This window comes from Lontra canadensis, unplaced genomic scaffold, assembly GCF_010015895.1.
Source record: "Lontra canadensis isolate GAN:19392208 unplaced genomic scaffold, GSC_riverotter_1.0 scaffold20, whole genome shotgun sequence".
In the NCBI taxonomy this organism is placed as follows: Eukaryota; Metazoa; Chordata; class Mammalia; order Carnivora; family Mustelidae; genus Lontra; species Lontra canadensis.
The window spans coordinates 17,150,516-17,169,682 of NW_022631014.1; the positions used below are offsets into that span (position 1 = coordinate 17,150,516).

The following is a 19,167-nucleotide window of genomic DNA, read 5'->3' on the forward strand; positions in this document are numbered from 1 at the left end:
ATCACTAACTCATTTTATTAAAAGCACTGTATTCTTTCTTCTAAAAAAAAAAAAATGGTGATTAATCCTCCAAGGAGTGTCTGTGTAACAGACTAGAAACACAAACCATTCCCACTTTGGGGAAATGCTTTGCTTCCCTGCAGTGGTTCTTCCACATGCTTGGCAGCTCTTACTTATTTCCTCATGGCTCTTAGACCTGACTCTTGCAGGGGTAGAAGGCTGCCCTCCCACCAGGGAGCAAAGCAGGTGCAGGTCCTATCAGCAAGTGAGCAATTGAGGCCATCAAGGAAGCAGATCTCCAGGTAAATTCTGTTCCCCTTCCTTAACACAGGGAAAGGGGGAGAAGCTTGCATATTATCATCATCACAAAGCCTCTCAGAAAAAAATGGGCAGGAAGTGCTCTGCCCATCTCACCTCTTCCCTCTCTTCCTTCCCCTGGCCTGACCCAGCCTGACCCCACTATCTGTGGTAGGCTTAAGTACACTGTCAGTTCAGTAAACCCTGCCAATTAATGGCCAGTTGCAGTTACAGGAAACCATTTCATTACATCTAACCCTGGCTCCACCACAGACCAAGTCCACTACAGCATCAGCAAACCTTTGGAAGTTATCCAGACGCTAACTAGCTTCTGGCAAGCATGTATTAAATAAAAAATTTTAAAGGCTGTGGCTATCTCATAAATGCTTCCAGGACTCATTGTGAACACCAGAGGACTATGCAATTAATAGTCACTTTTTAAAACCACTTTGTAAACATGCCTGACAATATAAAATCATAGGGTATAAACTATGATTCTACTGTGCATCTAGAGATCTTTCCATGATATCTTCTACTAAATGAGGGGCCAGATGGCAGAAGAAGGCCAGGAGCCCTAGCATAGGAACCTCAGGTCCTAGCCAGACTCTACCACTATCTGCCCATGCACCCTCCAAGCCTGCTTCTTCAGCTGCAAAGCCAAGGGTGGGGTATAACAGATTCCTGGGTCCCTTTGAGCTCCCAGAAACTATTAGTCAAAGCAATACTAGAGTATGTTGTTGTAATAAATAGACCCCAAAACCTCAGTGACTTCACCCAACAAAAGTTTCTTTATCACAGAAAGTCCTCTGCTGGTCATCAGAATCTTGGTCTATCAAATAACTTAGAGAGCAGGCTCTGTCCATTTGGTGATGCCATGTCTCAACATGAGGCCTCCATGGTCCCCAGAGGAGGCAGGAGATATGGAGGAATATTAGTTTTTAAGTGCCTTGGACGGGCAGTGACACATACCCTTCCTCCCACAGCCTATTGGCCCGACCTACTTACATGATCTTGACCTAACTGCAGGGGAGGCTGGGAAATGTGCATGAACACATGAAATATTTGGTAAGCACTCTCTATCTCCACCATACAGATGACATTTCATTTATTTATTTTACTAATTTAATCTGTTTACTGGAGCAGATATTAACAGAACATCACGATATGCTACATTACAGAAGAAAAAGAAGTTCTTATAATTTAGTATGCCAGAAACACAGAAAGGCAGATGGAGAGAAGGGAACACTAGCCAAATGCCCAAAATTGAAGCAAATGCAGCCCCTGAGTAGGGGCAATGTGCGGGTCTGTGGCTGTGCCCTCCGTGGGCTACCACGGGGAGACCGGCATGCTTCAATGGATGCCAGGCCTCCTGGATCTAAGTCACTCAAGAAACATGTGGAGTCCAACAAAGAAGGCAACAAGACTTGGCCATCCCCACCCACAGCCATACTGCACTATGGTGGTCTGTCTACTAGTCTGCCGACAGCCTAGGAAGCTATATTTAGCATCTCTTCCTCCAATCACAGCCTCGCTCCTCCTCTAAGGCTTTACGGCTGCCATAAATGATGTCATCCAAATCCAAACCCAAAACTTCCATGGGTGCCTGGTACCAGGCTCAGAGCTGCTATAAGACACCACACTGATCCTGGGTGGAGTTCCCCACACTCCCACTGTCCCCAGAAACTCAAATTCTAAGAAATGAAATGGTTGGGTAAGACTTCTGGAACAGCATGGCCTTTAATGCAGCATATATGTCTAGCTATTTTTTTCTACTCCATAAAGATTTTTTTACGAATTGCATGATTGAGGGAAGAAGGGAATAGAGAAACTTCATAGGTTGATGACGACTCTCATTAGCTGCTAGGGTACACCATAGCCAACAGTGCTGAATATACTGAGTTTTTATACAAATTCATTTATTCTTCTCATTGAATCCTGTGCAGACACAATATTCTTAACCCTGTTTACTCTGTCAAAGAGACAACCCTAGAAGCAGAGAGGGCAATCAAGCCAAGAAAAATGTAGAAACCTGAAGTCCATGAGAGGGTGTGTGTCTCTCGGTGGGCATCAATGATACCTGGAATTATGGAACCTGGGATGGATCTAAGACAGTGAGGACAGGGTCCATGGCACGGTTTGCCTTCCCCTCAATGGCTCTATCCACAGAGGTGAAGTGAAAGTCAAGGCAGACTTTCCAGAAATGTCAACTTTCTTGAGGATAGACAATGTTCATGTACAGCAATGTCCCACTCTCTTCTGGACTCATTTTGACCTCTGAGGCTCAAAGACTGGGTAACAAGCGTGAGGTAAGAAGTGGTAGAAGGATTCAGATCCGTATCTGTCTGACTGAGAGGATGCTCTGGGTTCATGTTGCACGCTGGAGGGCTCTTCATCTCTGCACCCACTCCAGGGTCCCCATGGCCCTGACTAGCAAATTCTGATGACAGACTAAGCAAACACTTAGCAGCCTCTCCTCCTTCCCAAGACTACTTCAAAATGACAGTGAAGTAATAAATGTGCAATTAATTTATAAAAGTAAAGAGAAAAGGAGGAGAACAATCAGCCACCTACAGATTTCAGTGAAGTTCTAAAAAAGAAGGAGAGGGAGCAGACAATATGTTCCACCATAATTACTTAAGGGCTGCTTATTGATTTTCAACATTAGAGTCAACTTCTGAACAAAACTGAAGAGGCTCAAATATGTTTGCAGAACAGCCTGTGAGTGGCCTCAAGCTTGGATATGTAAGATAAAGGTACCCTAGGGACAGATGGGAGATAAAGAAAGTGGAAGGAGGGGTAGAGGGAAGGCAGGGGCACCGATATGTACATTTGCACAGTCAGAATCAAGAAGGAATAGCAAAAATTGATGGAATGAGACTCAAAGGTCTCTATATATTCCTTAAGGTTGAAATATGACCACCAACAAAAAAACCAAGCCAAAAATAATATAAGAAATATCAAGAAACAAATATAAGAAACATCAAGAAACAAAAGGTAATGGTAGCATAAGTGAGAGAAACCCCAATCATTCAGAGCAGAGGAAGAATGTTTAAAATTAATTCATTAATTATTCATTCATTCTGAAATAGCAACATAAGCATGATTTTTAGGTTTATGGAGGTCATGCCAGGAAGACCAAGAACTAAGAAGAAAACAATTCAACAGGAATCAGAGGATATGTGCTTTTCATTATAAGCTCTTCTTTACCATTTTGATTTCTACTATTTGCATGAAATCATCTGATAAAAAAGAAAAAGAATGAAATTAACCAAGTATAATGTGTATTTTCTATACATTCACCTGATTAAATTAGGTCTCTGGGGGGGCGCCTGGGTGGCTCAGTGTGTTCAAGCCTCTGCCTTCAGCTCAGGTCATGATCCCAGAGTCCTGGGATCGAGCCCCGAATCGGGCTCTCTGCTCAGCAGGGAGCCTGCCTCCTCTCCTCTCTCTGCCTGCCTCTCTGCCTACTTGTGATCTCTGTCCGTCAAATAAATAAATAAAATCTTAAAAAAAAAGAAATTCGGTCTCTGGAGGTAGGAGCAGGAATCAACATGTCTTTTGTTCTCCAACATCTTCCATCCATAACTCTAATGCTGTTGTGTGTCTTGGAGAAGTGCAATTGGCACCCACTCTACTGAACTCGCAAATAAGAACCCCTCCACTCTCTGGTAGTGCATGTCTAACATCCACAGGCCCATCAAGTCCTTGGTCTTTCCCAAACAGTCCCATTCTACATATAGGCTTTAATGGGATTAAATGTTCAACACCCCACATCTCCAGTGCTGGGAAAGCACATAATCTTACTGATATGAAGTCCACAGAATCACTTTGTATATTAAGTGTGCATATACACAGAAGCTGATGTATACATTTCAGCTGTGATGGAACGGGATCAGGGGAGTGGGGAATAGGCCTCTTCTTGTCACTCACTGGAAGTCCTGGAACAAATTATAGCTACAACACTTCCTACTCACCCCCCATGACAATTGTGCTGTCCCTTTGGCATGTGTTAAAATATCCCATCCAATCTAAACACATAGCTTTTGGAAAGAAAAAGAACACTTCAGTTATGGATTAAGAAAATTTTTCTAATAGAATTTGGAGGGAGATCAATGTAACAAATTATGTAAAAAAATTTTCCCCCAGGGGAAAATTACAACACAACTAACCTGGGGTGCCTGGGTAGCTCAGTCGTTTGAACGTCCGACTCTTGATTTTGGCTCAGGTCATCATCTCAGGGTTGTGATATCAAGCCCCGTGTCAGGCTCCACACTGAGTATGGAGTCTCCTTGAGGTTCTCTCCGTCTCCCTCTGTCTACCCACCCTTGCCTCACTTGTTCTCTCTCTCTCTAAAACAAAAACAAAACAAAATGAAACAAAAACTGAGCTCCATCTTTAACTCTGCCTGACTACAAAAACAACAAATCAAAACTATTCCCATAGGCACCCCTGCCTTCTGATTTAAGTCAGAAGTCATAACAAAATGAAGGGACTTTCAACTCAAAATGGTAAAATTAGTGAGTGGGCACTGTTTCCATTCTGATCTGAAGACATTCACTGTAAAAAGACTTTTTAGAAAAGACCATTGGGTAAATTTTCTGGATATTAGAGGATTAATATGGAATTATTTAAGTTTGTTAGCTGTTAAAATGCATTAGCCTTTTCTGAGATGCATGATGAAGTATTTTGTGGCATAACAACACAATGTCTGCAGCTGGTTTTGGATGCGGGTAGTTGCTGTAACTAGTGCGGATACATGGTGGTTCTTTGTTTTTTGTTTTTGTACTTGCTACTTGTGTGTACCTTCCTAAGACCTGGCAATTCTACTTCTAAGTATCTGCTCAGATAAATGAAAACACAGTCCACACAAAAACTTGGCCAAGAATATTTACTGAAGCTTTGTTCATAACAGCTCAAAAATTGGCCATGGTACAATTAATAAGAGAATGGGGCCACAAGCTGTGAGAGCATGGAACATACCATGGAGCACTACCCAGGGATATAAAGGAACTGACTGTTCATGCACGCAACAACACGGAGGAGTCTCAAAGGCATCGTGCTGAGCAGAGAAAGCCAAATCCTAAAGAGTACTGCCCATGTGATAGAAATCAAACCAGTTGCTACCACTGAGGCATGGGGACCCACTGACTGGAGACAGGAAGCTTTTGGAGCTGATGGAAGTGCTCTGTATCTTGATGCGAGTGTTGGTTACATTTGTGTATATATTTGTCAAACTTCAACTACACATGTCACCTGTGTGCATATGGGAACTTCAGCTTGAAAAATAAGGCGCCCTGGGTGTTATGCACAAACAATGAATCATGGAACACTACATCAAAAACTAATGACCTGCTGTATGGTGACGAACATAACACAATTAATTAATTAGTTAATTAATTAAAAAGATAAAAATAACAAAAAATAAATTATGCACAAATAATGAATCATGGAATACTACTTCAAAAACCAATGACCTGCTGTACGGTGACTAACATAACACAATAAAATAATTAATTAACTAAAAATATATAAAAGAAGAAAAAATAAATAAAAATGAAAACAAAAATGTAATTATATACAAAAATACAATGACGGTTGGTTGGAGTTCTCAATTGCAAATGAAAATTCAAGCCTGACTATATGTTCTGCACAACTCAAGCTGGCCCAAGGCAGTTTAACCTAGGAATAAACTGAGGAGAGAATTGTAACCTTCACTTAAAATGTTCCATTATATTTTTCTTTTCTTTTTTTTTTTTTTAGTCTTTCCAGAGCACACTATATCATATGGGATGACCCTGGTGTGTCTGTGTGATGCCAAAAGCCCTGCAGGAGCCTGGGACTCTTTCTGCTGAAGGCCAGTGAGCCAACTGGTCTGCAAAGTCAGGCCAGTGTCTGTGACTCCCCATCCCTTCCCTTGGGAGACAGCACTGTTTGGACACAGTAGACTGAGGTACCTGTGGGATGTCCTGAGAGAGCCACCTGCAAGGCTGTGCTCCCATTCTCCACGGCACACTCTACAGGCCTGAACTCAGGAAAGAGATCGTGGCTGAAGGTGCAGACTGTCCATCCTACCTGTGCATTGCTCCAATTCATGAGGATGCTGTCCTAGCTCTCCATCCTGGAAGGCAACCCCAAATCATGGTGCTTTCACAACCTGCCATCACTTTCCTCCTATCTATGTCAGGTGCTCCCATCTATCTCTAACAACTCATAAAGCACTTTTATTTACTTATTTATTTATTAAAGATTTTATTTATTTATTTGACAGAGAGAGACCACGAGTAGACAGACAGGCAGAGAGAGAATGGGAAGCAAGCTCCCTGCTGAGCAGAGAGCCTGGTATGGGGCTCAATCCCAGGACCCTGAGATCATGACCTGAGCTGAAGGCAGAGGTTTAACCCACTGAGGCACCCAGGAGCCCATAAAACACTTTTAAATGCATTACTTATTTCAGTATTTACAACAACATAAAAGAATAGATAGAGCAGGTGTCCTTAGTCCCATTTTACAGAGGAGCAGGTTATATTGAAGGATTAAGTGTGTTTCCAAAAATTGGGGTTCATGTGAAGAGGCAAACTCACATTTCCAAACTCTAAAACCAGGCTCTCTTCACCATCTCGTGCTATCTCTTGGTTAAACAAAGTCCTAACACAATAAAAGAAAAAAGAAAGGGAAGGAAAGGGAAAGCATGGGAAGGGGGAGGGAGGGGATAGGGTAATAGATGGAAAGGAAGGAGAGAATAAAGGAGGGATGGAAGGAGGGAAAGGAGGAGGGGGGAAGGAAAGGAGGCAGGTAGTTTTGAAAAGGTTTAATGTAGTCTATGTAACAGAGAATTTGGGAAACAAAATCCTGGCTCTACCCACAATGAACCATGCTACTCTGAGCAAGCCTTTCAACCTCTCTGTGCTTGGGTACTTCCATGTAACATGGAGATCCACCTTCTAGGAACTCCTGAGAGGAGACAACAGAAGAATGTACAGAGTACCCAGGGGCACTGCCAGTTCACAGTGACTGCTTTACACCTTTTAGTTCTCTTTTCGTAAATTCATTTCAATGACCTAAATGTGCTGAGTTCTTCAGCCCCACTACCACGTCTATGTTCTGAGGACATTTGATTCACACTTTCGTGATCACCTATGTATTTGCTACTATGTCCACACTGAAGATCATCAGAAACAACGCACACCCTCTACACACAAGAGCTACCCTCATGAAAGTTCACCCAAGAAACTAGGTAAACAAAAAACACCTGGTCAGGTGAAAAGATGTGTAATTCAATTTAAAACTTTAAAATTAAAAATCCTCCATTCTGAGTCCCATGTTCATTAAAGCAAATATTAAAGAATTCAAAAATGTCTGCTAGAACACATCTTCCTAGACTCTCCCATGCACTTTAAATCTAAGCAATATGGAAAAGGTGAGGCAAATATTTGATGATTTCATTGGTTTTGAGGTGGTGTTGTCTCAACATCTTCTCATCCAGTAGTATGGTCCTATACGAAAATCATTCAGTTTGTAGGCACCCATAGAGGCATGTCGACTGGGACATGGGCACAGAGACAGTAGTGATGGCTATCTTCAGAGCAAAGCCATCCACTCCCAAGAGCAGAAGAGGTGATGTGTCACTCTTTAGTCACTGATGGCTTCAAGTAATATTTTTCCCCAACACATACACGTTCCCAAGATCATGCATTTGTGCAGAGCCGCTGACTACTGGCCACTAAGACCACACGACCTCAAAGAAAAATGGCACCCACCTAATCAAGCTACTGCAGTGGCAACTTCACTGTGTTTCATACACTTCTCCCCAAACCAAGCATAAAACAACTCTTCTACAGAGACCAGCATGTGACTCCAGTGGAGCTAAGAGAAGAGTCCACAATCAGAAGACACTAAATAAGTTCGTGGCTTGCCAATATTTGAGTTTCCAGGAGATGAAGCATGATACACAGATGGCCTTAATGATTCCTAGAAAATATTAAGACTGGTTCTTCAAGCTACACATAAAACTGACCATACAGGCTGACAGACAATCTACACTGATCCATCTGTTTCACAGACATTTAGAGCATGTCTACTATGGGCCAGACCCTGAGCCCAGAGCCTGGGAAAAAGAACTGAGGAAGATGTGGTTCTTGTTGATGGTCCTGGTGAGGAGAGAAGCTGAATAATGCAGGAGAAACACACACTATGGTGCTGAAATTGGTCTCAATGTAAATTAGTGGCCACAAATTCCAAACAGTCTTAATGTTGACTGGTATTATACTATATGCCCCAGCTCTGCCTAAACTCTTGATCTTTGGTGACCATTTTCATTACAAAATTTTTGTGTCTGGCTTGGATTTCCCACCTGAACTCTAGATGAAAATATACAAATGCCAACTTGACATCTGGACTTGGATGTCTAAAAACAATCTCAAGTTGAAGATGCTTAAGACAGAGCTCTCAATTCCAGCTGCCTGCCAAACCTCCGCTTTTTTGTCTTCTCCACTCAGGGAAAGGCAACTTCATTTTTCCTAGTCGCCCAAGCCACAAATCTCACAGTCCTCCTTGACTCTGTTCCCACTTACGTTGCCTATCCCAGTAAAAAAATGCCACTCCCATTTGCTCTACCTTTGACCTGTTTCCAGGATCTGACCACCACTCACCACCCCACTAACCCTCACCTACTCTGAGAAAGCATGACCTTTCACCTGCACTGCTGCCTCCTCTCAGTTCCGCAGCTGCTTGTCCCTCCTTTCTATGATGCCTTACCCACAGAGCAGTCACAGTGACCCTATAAAGCAGATGTCAGGTCATGTCATCTTGTGCTCAAAACTCTGTGATTCCTCAACCTACAATAAGATCCAGGGCTTCCCCACAGATTCCCTACTTACTACATGGTTTGGACTCAGGCTGTTGCTAAGACTTTATTCTGTACAATGCTTCCCTGGCTCATTCCCTCTTAGCTCCTCAGAAGACATACAAGGAATGTCCTTGATTCAGAAAGATGACATCTGTGGTTCCCTCTGCTGTGCTTAATGTCACCCCAGATAGCAGCACAGCTCCCTCCCTCATTTCTTTCAGATTTCTGCCCAAATGTCCCCAGAGAGGTCTTCCCTGAGCAGGCCACGGAAAAACAGCACCTGCCACCCCACACTGGGCTCTGCCCCCTTCCCTGCTTTACTTTTCTTCGTGCCTCTCACCATTATTGAACATATATAAATACATTTTTATTTGTTCATTTCCTCTGCCTCTCTTTCTTCTAGAGCAGAGTCATCCAATAGAAATATAATGCGAGACATATACATAATTTTGAATTTTCTAGTAGCCATACTAAAGGAAATAAAAAGAAACAGGGAAAATTACTCATAGTGTTTTTTTGTTTAACCTTATATAGCCAAAACATGAGTATTTCAAAGTGAAATCAATAAAAAGTTATTAATAAGATATTATACCTTTTTTGGTACTAAATATGAAATCTTGTGTGTATGTTACACTTAAGTGTATCCCAATTCAGGCTCACCACATTTCAAGTGCTCGGTCACCACCTATGAGTGGTGGCTATGGTATCCATCAGCTTAGCTCTGGAATATAAACTCCACGGAGCAAGGAATGGTTTTGTTCACTATTTACCCAACAGCTTCAACAAGGCCTACCACATGGCCTGCAAATAGATTAATTATTTAATTAACAGGGCTTTTTTTTTTGTCTTCCCTCTAACAAGCACATGGTGAATATAAACAATACAAGAGACTAACAAAACGTGGTAAAAATAAAGATGATTATACCATAGTGCTTATAACCTAGCAAGGGAGACAATACTGTAAAGAAAAGAAGTCTGAAGTATCCTAATGGAAAAGGAAAACAATCCACACCAATTTTAAGCTGAGTGGGAAAGGACATGGTTGGGGCTCAGATGTGGCACAACCCTGGCTACTTGGAGGAGTGGAGGCAGAAGGTCATAAAGATTATGGCAATTCCCAGGATGACAGTGATAAAAGCTAGACTCAAGAGAAGGTCGGGGACAGATGGTGAGGAGGCAGAATCCACATTGCCTGGCCCAGCTCTGTGTGGGGACCAAATCAGGGGAGGAATCACAAAGACTGGGGTTTTGAGCTCAGCGGCTAAGGAAGAAGACAGTACCACAATAAACCCGTACAATCCTGATGGGTAACAGATGAATGAGGACAGCTAATGATGACTGACCGTCTAGTTCCAACACACTAGACCCAACATATAACCTGACTTCGGGCACTCTGACTTCTTCCACATTTAGACATTTCTACCCAACTGAGTAGCAATGGTATCTCCCAGAACACTCCACAAGGAAATACCAATTAGAGAGTCAGAAGGGTCCCTCTTCTGGCCTCAGTTTCCTCCTCTATAAAATTAGGGAGGGTGGTGCTGGGCCAGCGGATCACAGCCTGGTCCAGTGGGCCCTTTTCCTGTCCCAGTCCTTTGGTGCCCTTTTCCTATACCACAGGAGCTGTGCTTTCCAGCAACAGATTGTACAGGTCTAATTCTTTTGTACGGGAAACTTAAAGCCAAGAGCAAGCTCAAAACAGCCGCTGTCCTTCACAAACTCACTACAGCTAAAAATGTAGAGGTTGAGGAGCCCAAAGAAAATCTTGATGGGGAGTGTGAAAAGTTACATTCTGAACTGACATTACGATGCCCAGCGCTGGTGAATCTTTCTATAAAGGACAAGGCCTTCTTCCTGACAGAAGTGTGTGTATATGACATAAAGACTTCAAACTTAGGGCTAGCAGCAAGGAACACTCTCGGGAAAGCTGTCTCATGGTACCCAGGAGGGCAATAGAAGCATCTCACCTTAGCCGTTCTTCCTCTTTTTTTCGAAGACTGAAGTCTCGCTGAACCACCTGGAGAACGTGCTCTGTTTCATCATCGGTCAGACCAGACAGGTCCAGCTTCCTCCCCATGATTTAATGCCAAGGACAGACGATGACACAAGACCTGAGAAATTAAGGAGAGACCACAAATTGAGGGCAAGGAGAAAGCTCTACCAGGACAAAAATCAACCCACTTTGTCATTAACACAGAATTAATACAGCTTGGTCTGAGGTAGTATCTTGCTCTGCTCTCACATTCAGCAAAGAGCTACAGACAACTTTGGTGAGCTGCAGAGAGAAGGAGAAGGTACCTGATTATCTGCCAGTTTCATTCATCCCACCCAACACTCAAGTTAGAAAAAAAAAAAAACATAAATCACTTTTTTCAACACAATGAAGCAAGAGGGTTAGTGTGGATTTCCACAAAATGCCAAAGGACAGGATCCAAAAATTCTAAATTTTTGTGACTTGAAGTTTGTTTGTTTTTTAAAGATTTTATTTATTTATTTGACAGAGAGAGAAGGATCACAAGTAGGCAGAGAGGCAGGCAGAGAGAGAGGGGGAAGCAGGCTCCCTGCTGAGCAGAGAGCCCGATGCAAGGCTCGATGTGGGGCTCAATCCCAGGACCCTGAGATCATGACCTGAGCTGAAGGCAGAGGCTTAACCCACTGAGCCACCCAGGTGCCCCTGTGACTTGAAGTTTTAAACTGTAAGTATTATGTGTAATTACAAAATATATTATAGTATTTTTTAAAATATCCTATATACACTATATTCCTTTAAGTTTTCATCATGACTATAGAATATAAACTAGAAATCAATAAGCTCTTTTCTGCAAAAGGAAGAAGTACAGTAAAATAATCTTATTTAGCCATTTTCTCAGCAGTAGAAAAGGTGGTATTTCAAAGAAGCACCCTCCAGCAGGTTTACCTAGAAATTATGGGAAACTATATTTTTAAAAGTCATTTTTAATGAATGGCTGAACCCAGGTATGAAATCAAATACATAATTCCCCCAAATTGCCTAGAACTGAAGACCATAAACATGATGCAACCATCCTCAATAAAGTATTAGTGGAACCACCCAGCAAAATTTCAGAAAGATTATTACGTATAATGACCAAGCAGGTTTTATCTAAGCAATTCCAGGTTAGTTCAACATTCAAAAGTCAACCAGTGTAATTCACCACATTATCAAAATAAAATGGAAAAACCATATGATCATTTCAATGCCCATTCATTACAGAAGCCCTCTGCAGACTAAAACTACAAGGAAAGTTCCTCCATTATATAAAGGGCATTTTCAGAAAAAAGAAAGAAAATCTAAACTAAAATTAACACCATACTCAATGATGACAGAGGGCATTTGTTGTGATGAGCACTGGGTGCTGCATGTAAGTGATAAATCACTGAATTTATCACGATATTGCCCTGTATGTTAACTAACAACATTTAAATAAAAAAATAAATAAGTAAACTAGAGGGGCAGCAATTAAAAAAAAAGAAAAAAGGACTGAATGTTCTCCCTTAAGATCAGGAACAAGGCTTGAACATCTACTCTCCTTACCTGTACTCATTATGGAATGTCTTTATTATAAAGTTACATTAATCAAGACAGAATGGCATTGCCATATGGGTAGGTGTATTAGTTGGCCAAGGCTGCTATAACAGAGTACTATAAACCAGGTGGCTTGAACACAAGAATTAATTTTCTCACAGGTCTGGAGGCTAGAAGTCTGAGATCAAGGATTGGCAGACTTGGGTTCTTCTGAGGCCACTGTTCTTGCCTTGGAGATGGCTGTTGTCTCCCTGTGTCTTCACACAGTCTTCCCTCTGTACATGTCAATGTCTAAATTTCTTCTTATAGGGGCATCATCCATACTGGATTATAGTCCACCCTAATAATCTCACTCTAACCTAACTGCCTATTTAAATATCTTATCTCCAAAAATGGTCACAATTTGAGGTAAAGGAGTTAGGACCTCAACATAGGAATTTTGGGGTGACACAACTCAGCCCAAAAGCTTTCACATTTTGATCTCCCAAATTCATGTTTTTCTCACATGTAACATATATTCAGCCCATTCTAGTAGCCACAAAAGTCTTAGCCCATTCCAGCATCAACTCTGAGTACAAAATCTATCTCCTCTAAATATCACCTAATTAGGTACAAGTGAGACTTGAACAATGATTGATCCTGAGGTAAAATTCTTTTTCCAGCTGTGAACCTGTGAAACTTAGCATGTTATCTTCTTCCAAAGTGCAATATGTAGGAGAGGCATTGGACTGACATTCCCGTTCTAGATGGGAGAAACTAGAAAGAAGAAAGGAGTCTTGGGTCTCAAGCAAGTCTGAGCACAGAGGAAATTCCCTTAGATTTTAAGGCTCAAGAATAATTCTCTTCTTCTGTACCCCCCAGAGTGGCCCTACCTCCTGAGCCCACCAGAGTGGCTATCCCACCCCCTGAGCCCTGTGTGCAGGGCTTGGCTCTCTGTAACTAAGGAAGAGAGAGTCCCACCCACCAGGCCATGGAGACAGTGGCAGCCCTGGGGACCTCAGAATGCCTTCAGGATCATTCTTACCCCTTCTTGAAGGATAACACCTGTTATTGGCCCATCCTGTAGAATCTCAGAAGGCCATCAGGCTGCCTTCATTTCATCCTGTCTCTCTAGTCTAAATAGTCAGTGCTTCTGCTCATAATAAATTCTCAAAAACTTTGTTGACTTCCCACACAATGCACAGAAAGTTAAGCCATCAAACAAGAGGGTCCTCTACCACTCTTTCCTGGGTAACCAAAGCTCTGTTCCTGGTTTCTGCTGAAATGGCTAACTGGGTCCCTGAGTCACATTCATAATCTACTATAGCAAGTGGCTGTCCGGCCACACCCTTGATTTTTCCTCCAGACAAACTTCCTCATTTTTTTGCAATATGGGTAGACTGAGAACTTTCCAGATCTTTACGTTCTAGTTCCTTTTGCTTAACAATCCTTATTTAATTTCACTCTCTGCTCTTGCATTTTACTATAAACAGCAAGGGCAGACAGGCTGTACTTCAACACTTGGCTTGGAATGTCTCCTCACCTAAATACCCAAATTCATCACCTAAAAATTCTACCTTCCACAAAACACTAGAACACAATCAGTCAAGTTCTCTGCCGCTTAGACCAAGGATCCAACTCCTCCACTTCCAATAACATGTTCCCCATTTCTGCCTGAGACCTCACTTTTAACATTCATATTTCTGCCCCCATTCTGTTCACAATGATACCTGTATTCTCTCAGATGATGGAAGCTCTCTCTCCAGCCTCCTCTCTTTTTCCTGATCCCTCAGCGTAACCACCTTCACCACCAATCACATCACCACCAACAGGCAAACTGGCTTTTTCTAGAAGGAGCCACAGGACGCTTCTGCCTCTGCCCATTAGCAGCTTCCAAAGCTGCTTGCACATGTTTACATACAAATGGCAAATACACATATGAAAGATGCTTAACTTCATCGGTAATTACAGAACTGCTAATCAAAACCACATTGCACACCCATCAAAATAAAAAGTCTTTATCAAGTGTTGACAGAAGATGGGATGATGGCAGCTTCCATGGAGTACGTACAAATTGGTGCAATTGCTTTGTGACATGATGAAGTATCAGTTTCAAAGCTGACGAGGCACCTACCCTATGAACTGGCATTTCCGGTATAATGATGCAAATATACAGCAAGAGATAGGAATTTGGTTGGATCACATGAACTTTCTAAGTCTGTACCATTCTGATTTATAAAAAATACCTATTCCAGGGGCGCCTGAGTGGCTCAGTGGGTTAAAGCCTCTGCCTTCAGCTCAGGTCATGATCTCAGGGTCCTGGGATCGAGCCCCACATCGGGCTCTCTGCTCAGCGGGAAGCCTGCTTCCTCCTCTCTCTCTCTGTCTGCCTCTCTGTCTACTTGTGATTTCTGTCTGTCAAATAAATAAATAAAATCTTTAAAAAAAATACCTATTTCACATAGTTCAACCCAATAGAAGATATTACTAGCAGTCGCTTCAAAAAACCAAAAAGGAAAACAAATTAAATAAAACCTGGAAATTATCCCGAACAACCATAAATGGGAGGAAGATAAACAGTGTGTATGTGTGTCACATGATGGAGTTCTCTACTTCATTGAAGAAGAACACACTGTAGGTACAATACACATCCACATGGATGACTCTTAAAAACATAATGTTGAGACAGAAAAGCATGCCACACGAACACACATGTACAGCATACACACTATAATCCCTTTTATAAAAACTTCAAAAATGTAGAAAGCCAAAATATTTTAGGAATAAATGTGGTAAAACTATAAAGAGCAAGAAGGGACCTCTGAGGGTGAGAGAGGATTTGCTTGTGGATAATCATAGAAGCTTCACAGTTCTCACTGGAAAGATAGTAATACTCTCTTTTTAAGAAGGTGCTTCTTGGGGAACATGGGTAGCTCAGTTGGTTAAGCATATGCCTTCAGCTCAGGTTATGATACCAGGGCCCTGGGATCGAATCCCACATTGGGCTCCTGGCTCAGCAGGAAGTCTGCTTCTCCTTCTTCCTCTGCCTCTCCCACTGCTCATGCTCTCTATCTCAAATGAATAAATAAAGTCTTTAGAAAAAAAAAAGAAGGTACTACTTATTATTACTACTATTATTATTAAATAATTATCACATGATTGAAATATTATTAATACTTATTGTTTTACAATTTTTATTATGAAGAGGTTCAAGTCATACACACTTCTGTCTATAAGGTATCTTTCTTTTTTTTTTTAAGATTTTTATTTATTTATTTGACAGAGAGAGACACAGTGAGAGAGAGAATACAAGCAGGGGGAGTGGGAAAGGGAGAAGCAGGCTTCCTGCTGAGCAGGGAGCCTGATGCAGGGCTCAATCCCAGGACCCAGGACCCAGGGATCATGACCTGAGCGGAAGGCAGATACTTAATGAGCCACCCAGGCACTGTGTAAGGTATCTTTCATAGGCATATAAAGTAAGCCTAACTTTAAACAAAACTAATCTAATTTCATCATAAATTATAGCAAATATTTGAAACACTGTCCAAAGAATATGTTGAGAATTATAATAAAGATTACGATAATGATTTTGATAAACAAGTCATGAAGAGGAAAACTACAGCATATAAAATATAGTCAGTAATATTTTAATAACACTGTGCGGTGACAGATGGTGACGACACTCATTGTGGTGAGCACTGGATAACGTACAGAACTGTCAAATCACTACACTGTACACCTGAAATTAATATAACATTGTAGGTCAACTATACTTCAAAAATAAAAATAATGATTTTTGATAGATCTACCATTATTGGTTGAACACCTACTATGTTCCAGATGCTTTAGCATTTAGCATTTCATATATGTATGTGTATGTATATGTATACATATTTGGGTGTGTGTATTACACTTGATATTCTTAACGCCCACAAAATTCTACAGGCAACCACGACCACTACCACAACTCACAGATGAGAAGTGTGGACTCACAGTTACATGTTCTGACTGTAAGAGAGATAAATAACAAATGACAGCTAAGGTCTGACTGTGTCTAACCTTAGAGTCCATCTGGCTCAGATGTCCATACCTTTACTACATACATAGGCCTTCCTGCAAGATGCAGAGGAAAACTCTGGAACTCAGGCTTTTACATGTGGGGTCCAGAGTTCCCTACCCTCTCCTTTTGCATGTGATGGGTAAGAACAGAAACTCCCATTACTTGGTTGCTATTCAGACAAAGGTGACCTGCCCATTTAGTTTCCAAATAATGGCAATAAACACATAGAATAGACAAGTTGCCATCATTAAAAGTCTTCTATTAAATGATTTAAAACCTCATGCCTGTATGATGCAAACCAACTTCAAGATTTAACCAACAAATCACAACAGGAATTCCAACTATTTTTTTTTTAATATTTTCTTTTCATGCCACTTACACTATTTGTTAAAGTAAATCTGTGGCCTACCTTGCCCATGTGATGTTGGGGTTGGGAGCGGGGAGAAAGTGCATCTGCTGGTTGGCAAAAATAGATTAGAAATAAGGCTCCACTCAGGCTGCAAGGCAAAGGGGAACCTCCATAAGCTGCCATCTTCAAGCCCCTCGATGAGCACGAAGAAACAAATCAGAGGGCACAGGGAAAATGCAGACTGATTTCTTCCTTCAAAACACCCCATTACAGGTGATAATGGCACTCTGGAATTTCCCCCAAGGTGACATATCTGTCCCTTTCACTTCACTTCACTGGCTTTTGGTTTCTGAGAATTCTAAATGAGCTTCTAAGATGCCCAGTTAGTGGAAGATAGAAGTGGCAGCTTTGATCACCTCAAATCTAAAAAGAATGATCAGAGCTCAAAAGGGATAAATGCTTCCTATAAAGATATAAATAAAGTAGCTCTAAATGGACAAGGCAGAGAACAATGAGAAAACCTTTTGGGGAAATGAAGAAAGCATCTTCCTTTTCTACAGTAAACACAATTAGATTTCCCGTGCAACAACAGAAACAGCATCTCAGAGCTGGAGAAGCCTCACATCCATGAATCACAGATCACTTTAGGTATGATGCCCTTATTAGCAGACGAGAGAGGGTAAGCACATGAAAAGGAAGAGGTTTCCCCAAGACACAAAGCTGGTTCAGAAGCAACTGGCTTCCAGAACAATGTTTTCCCTCCTGGATCTCTCTGGCTTATACCCTGCTAAGATGGCAGCAGAGAGAATACAATATTGTATTAACACATACTTTTGGTGAACTACATGCTGTATTTTTTCATCTGACTTCTTCCCTTAATAGGGCACAAAATTCTTTCCTTTTAATGCATTTTTATGGGTACCAAATATTCCATTATGTGGCTGTACCACAACTTAACCAATCATATTTGCATACCTTGTTTATTTTCAATACTTTTCTATCATAAACAACATGAAGATGAGCATCTTTGTACAAATATAGTTGTACAATCTTGAAGAAAATTCTTAGATTGAAATAGCTGGGTCAATGTTTAGTCACATTTGATAATTACTGCCAATTGCCATGAAAACATTTACTCTTGTCTGCCTTTTACCAGGATATATGAGTGCTTGTGTTCCTCAAATCTTACTAAATAAAAACAGGAAGTTGTTATAATTAGCAGTGCTTTGATTACTAGTGATATGGAATATTTTATTACACCACGTTTTGAATACCGATACTTGCAGAACTGCCTTTTCTCATGAGCTCTGTAATTTTATCTTTTAGAGAATTTTATATATTTCTTACTATTTTAAAAGGATGCTTAGCATATTAAAATAATCATCTGTCCTGTTTTTCCCCAGATTGTCACTTGCCTTTTAATTGTATTCATTTTGGGTTTTGCTGCATGAACTTGCTTGATTTATGCAGTAAAGGTTGGGTGTTGTTTTGTTATCATCAAGTCTCTATCGGCTTCTACCTATTCTCAATTCCTTTATGAGAATATCTAATACTGTAAAGATGACAGATCATCCCCAAATTTATTAGTACATTAAAAAACAGTCAATAAAAAATTCATTTGAATTTTTACTCCTACTTTGGTAAAAAGGTTTCAGAGTTCACCTGGAGACATAAATGGGTAATGTTAGCCAAACGATTATGAAAAGGAACAATAGTGAGAGGTGATCTGCGATTCCGGGTTTTAAGGTGTGCTACTGGCTTGAGATCACCTGGTAGAACAGTAGGTCAGGACAGGTCAGGACAGAAAGTTCCGAGAAAGACCCATATGTGTCTGTCTGTCTGTCTATCTATCTATCTACCTATCTTTCCATCTATCTGTCTGTTCATGGATCATCTAAGTCAGATAGATTGGCCAATAAATGGTTGGGACAGTTGGCTTATCACATCAGGTTTGTGAGCTTTCTAAGGACATCTGTTAGTGAGTTAAAGAAACCGACGTGACAAAAAGAAATGAAGAGCAAAATGGAAAATGTATTGCTGAAATGAAAAAGCATTTGATGTACAGCAGCACTATTAATAATAAAAACAAACTA

At 41.1% G+C, this 19,167-nt stretch overlaps 1 protein-coding gene across 1 annotated transcript in view; it reads right to left on the reverse strand.

Moving 5' to 3' along the window:
* MYRIP (myosin VIIA and Rab interacting protein) overlaps positions 1-19,167 on the reverse strand; it is a 374,614-nt gene that overhangs the window by 306,266 nt on the left and 49,181 nt on the right. Inside the window, exon 2 of the mRNA XM_032861130.1 lies at positions 11,110-11,253. Coding sequence (XP_032717021.1) covers positions 11,110-11,219 — 110 coding nt within the window. The 5' untranslated portion in view covers positions 11,220-11,253. The remainder of the gene's footprint in view (positions 1-11,109; positions 11,254-19,167) is intronic.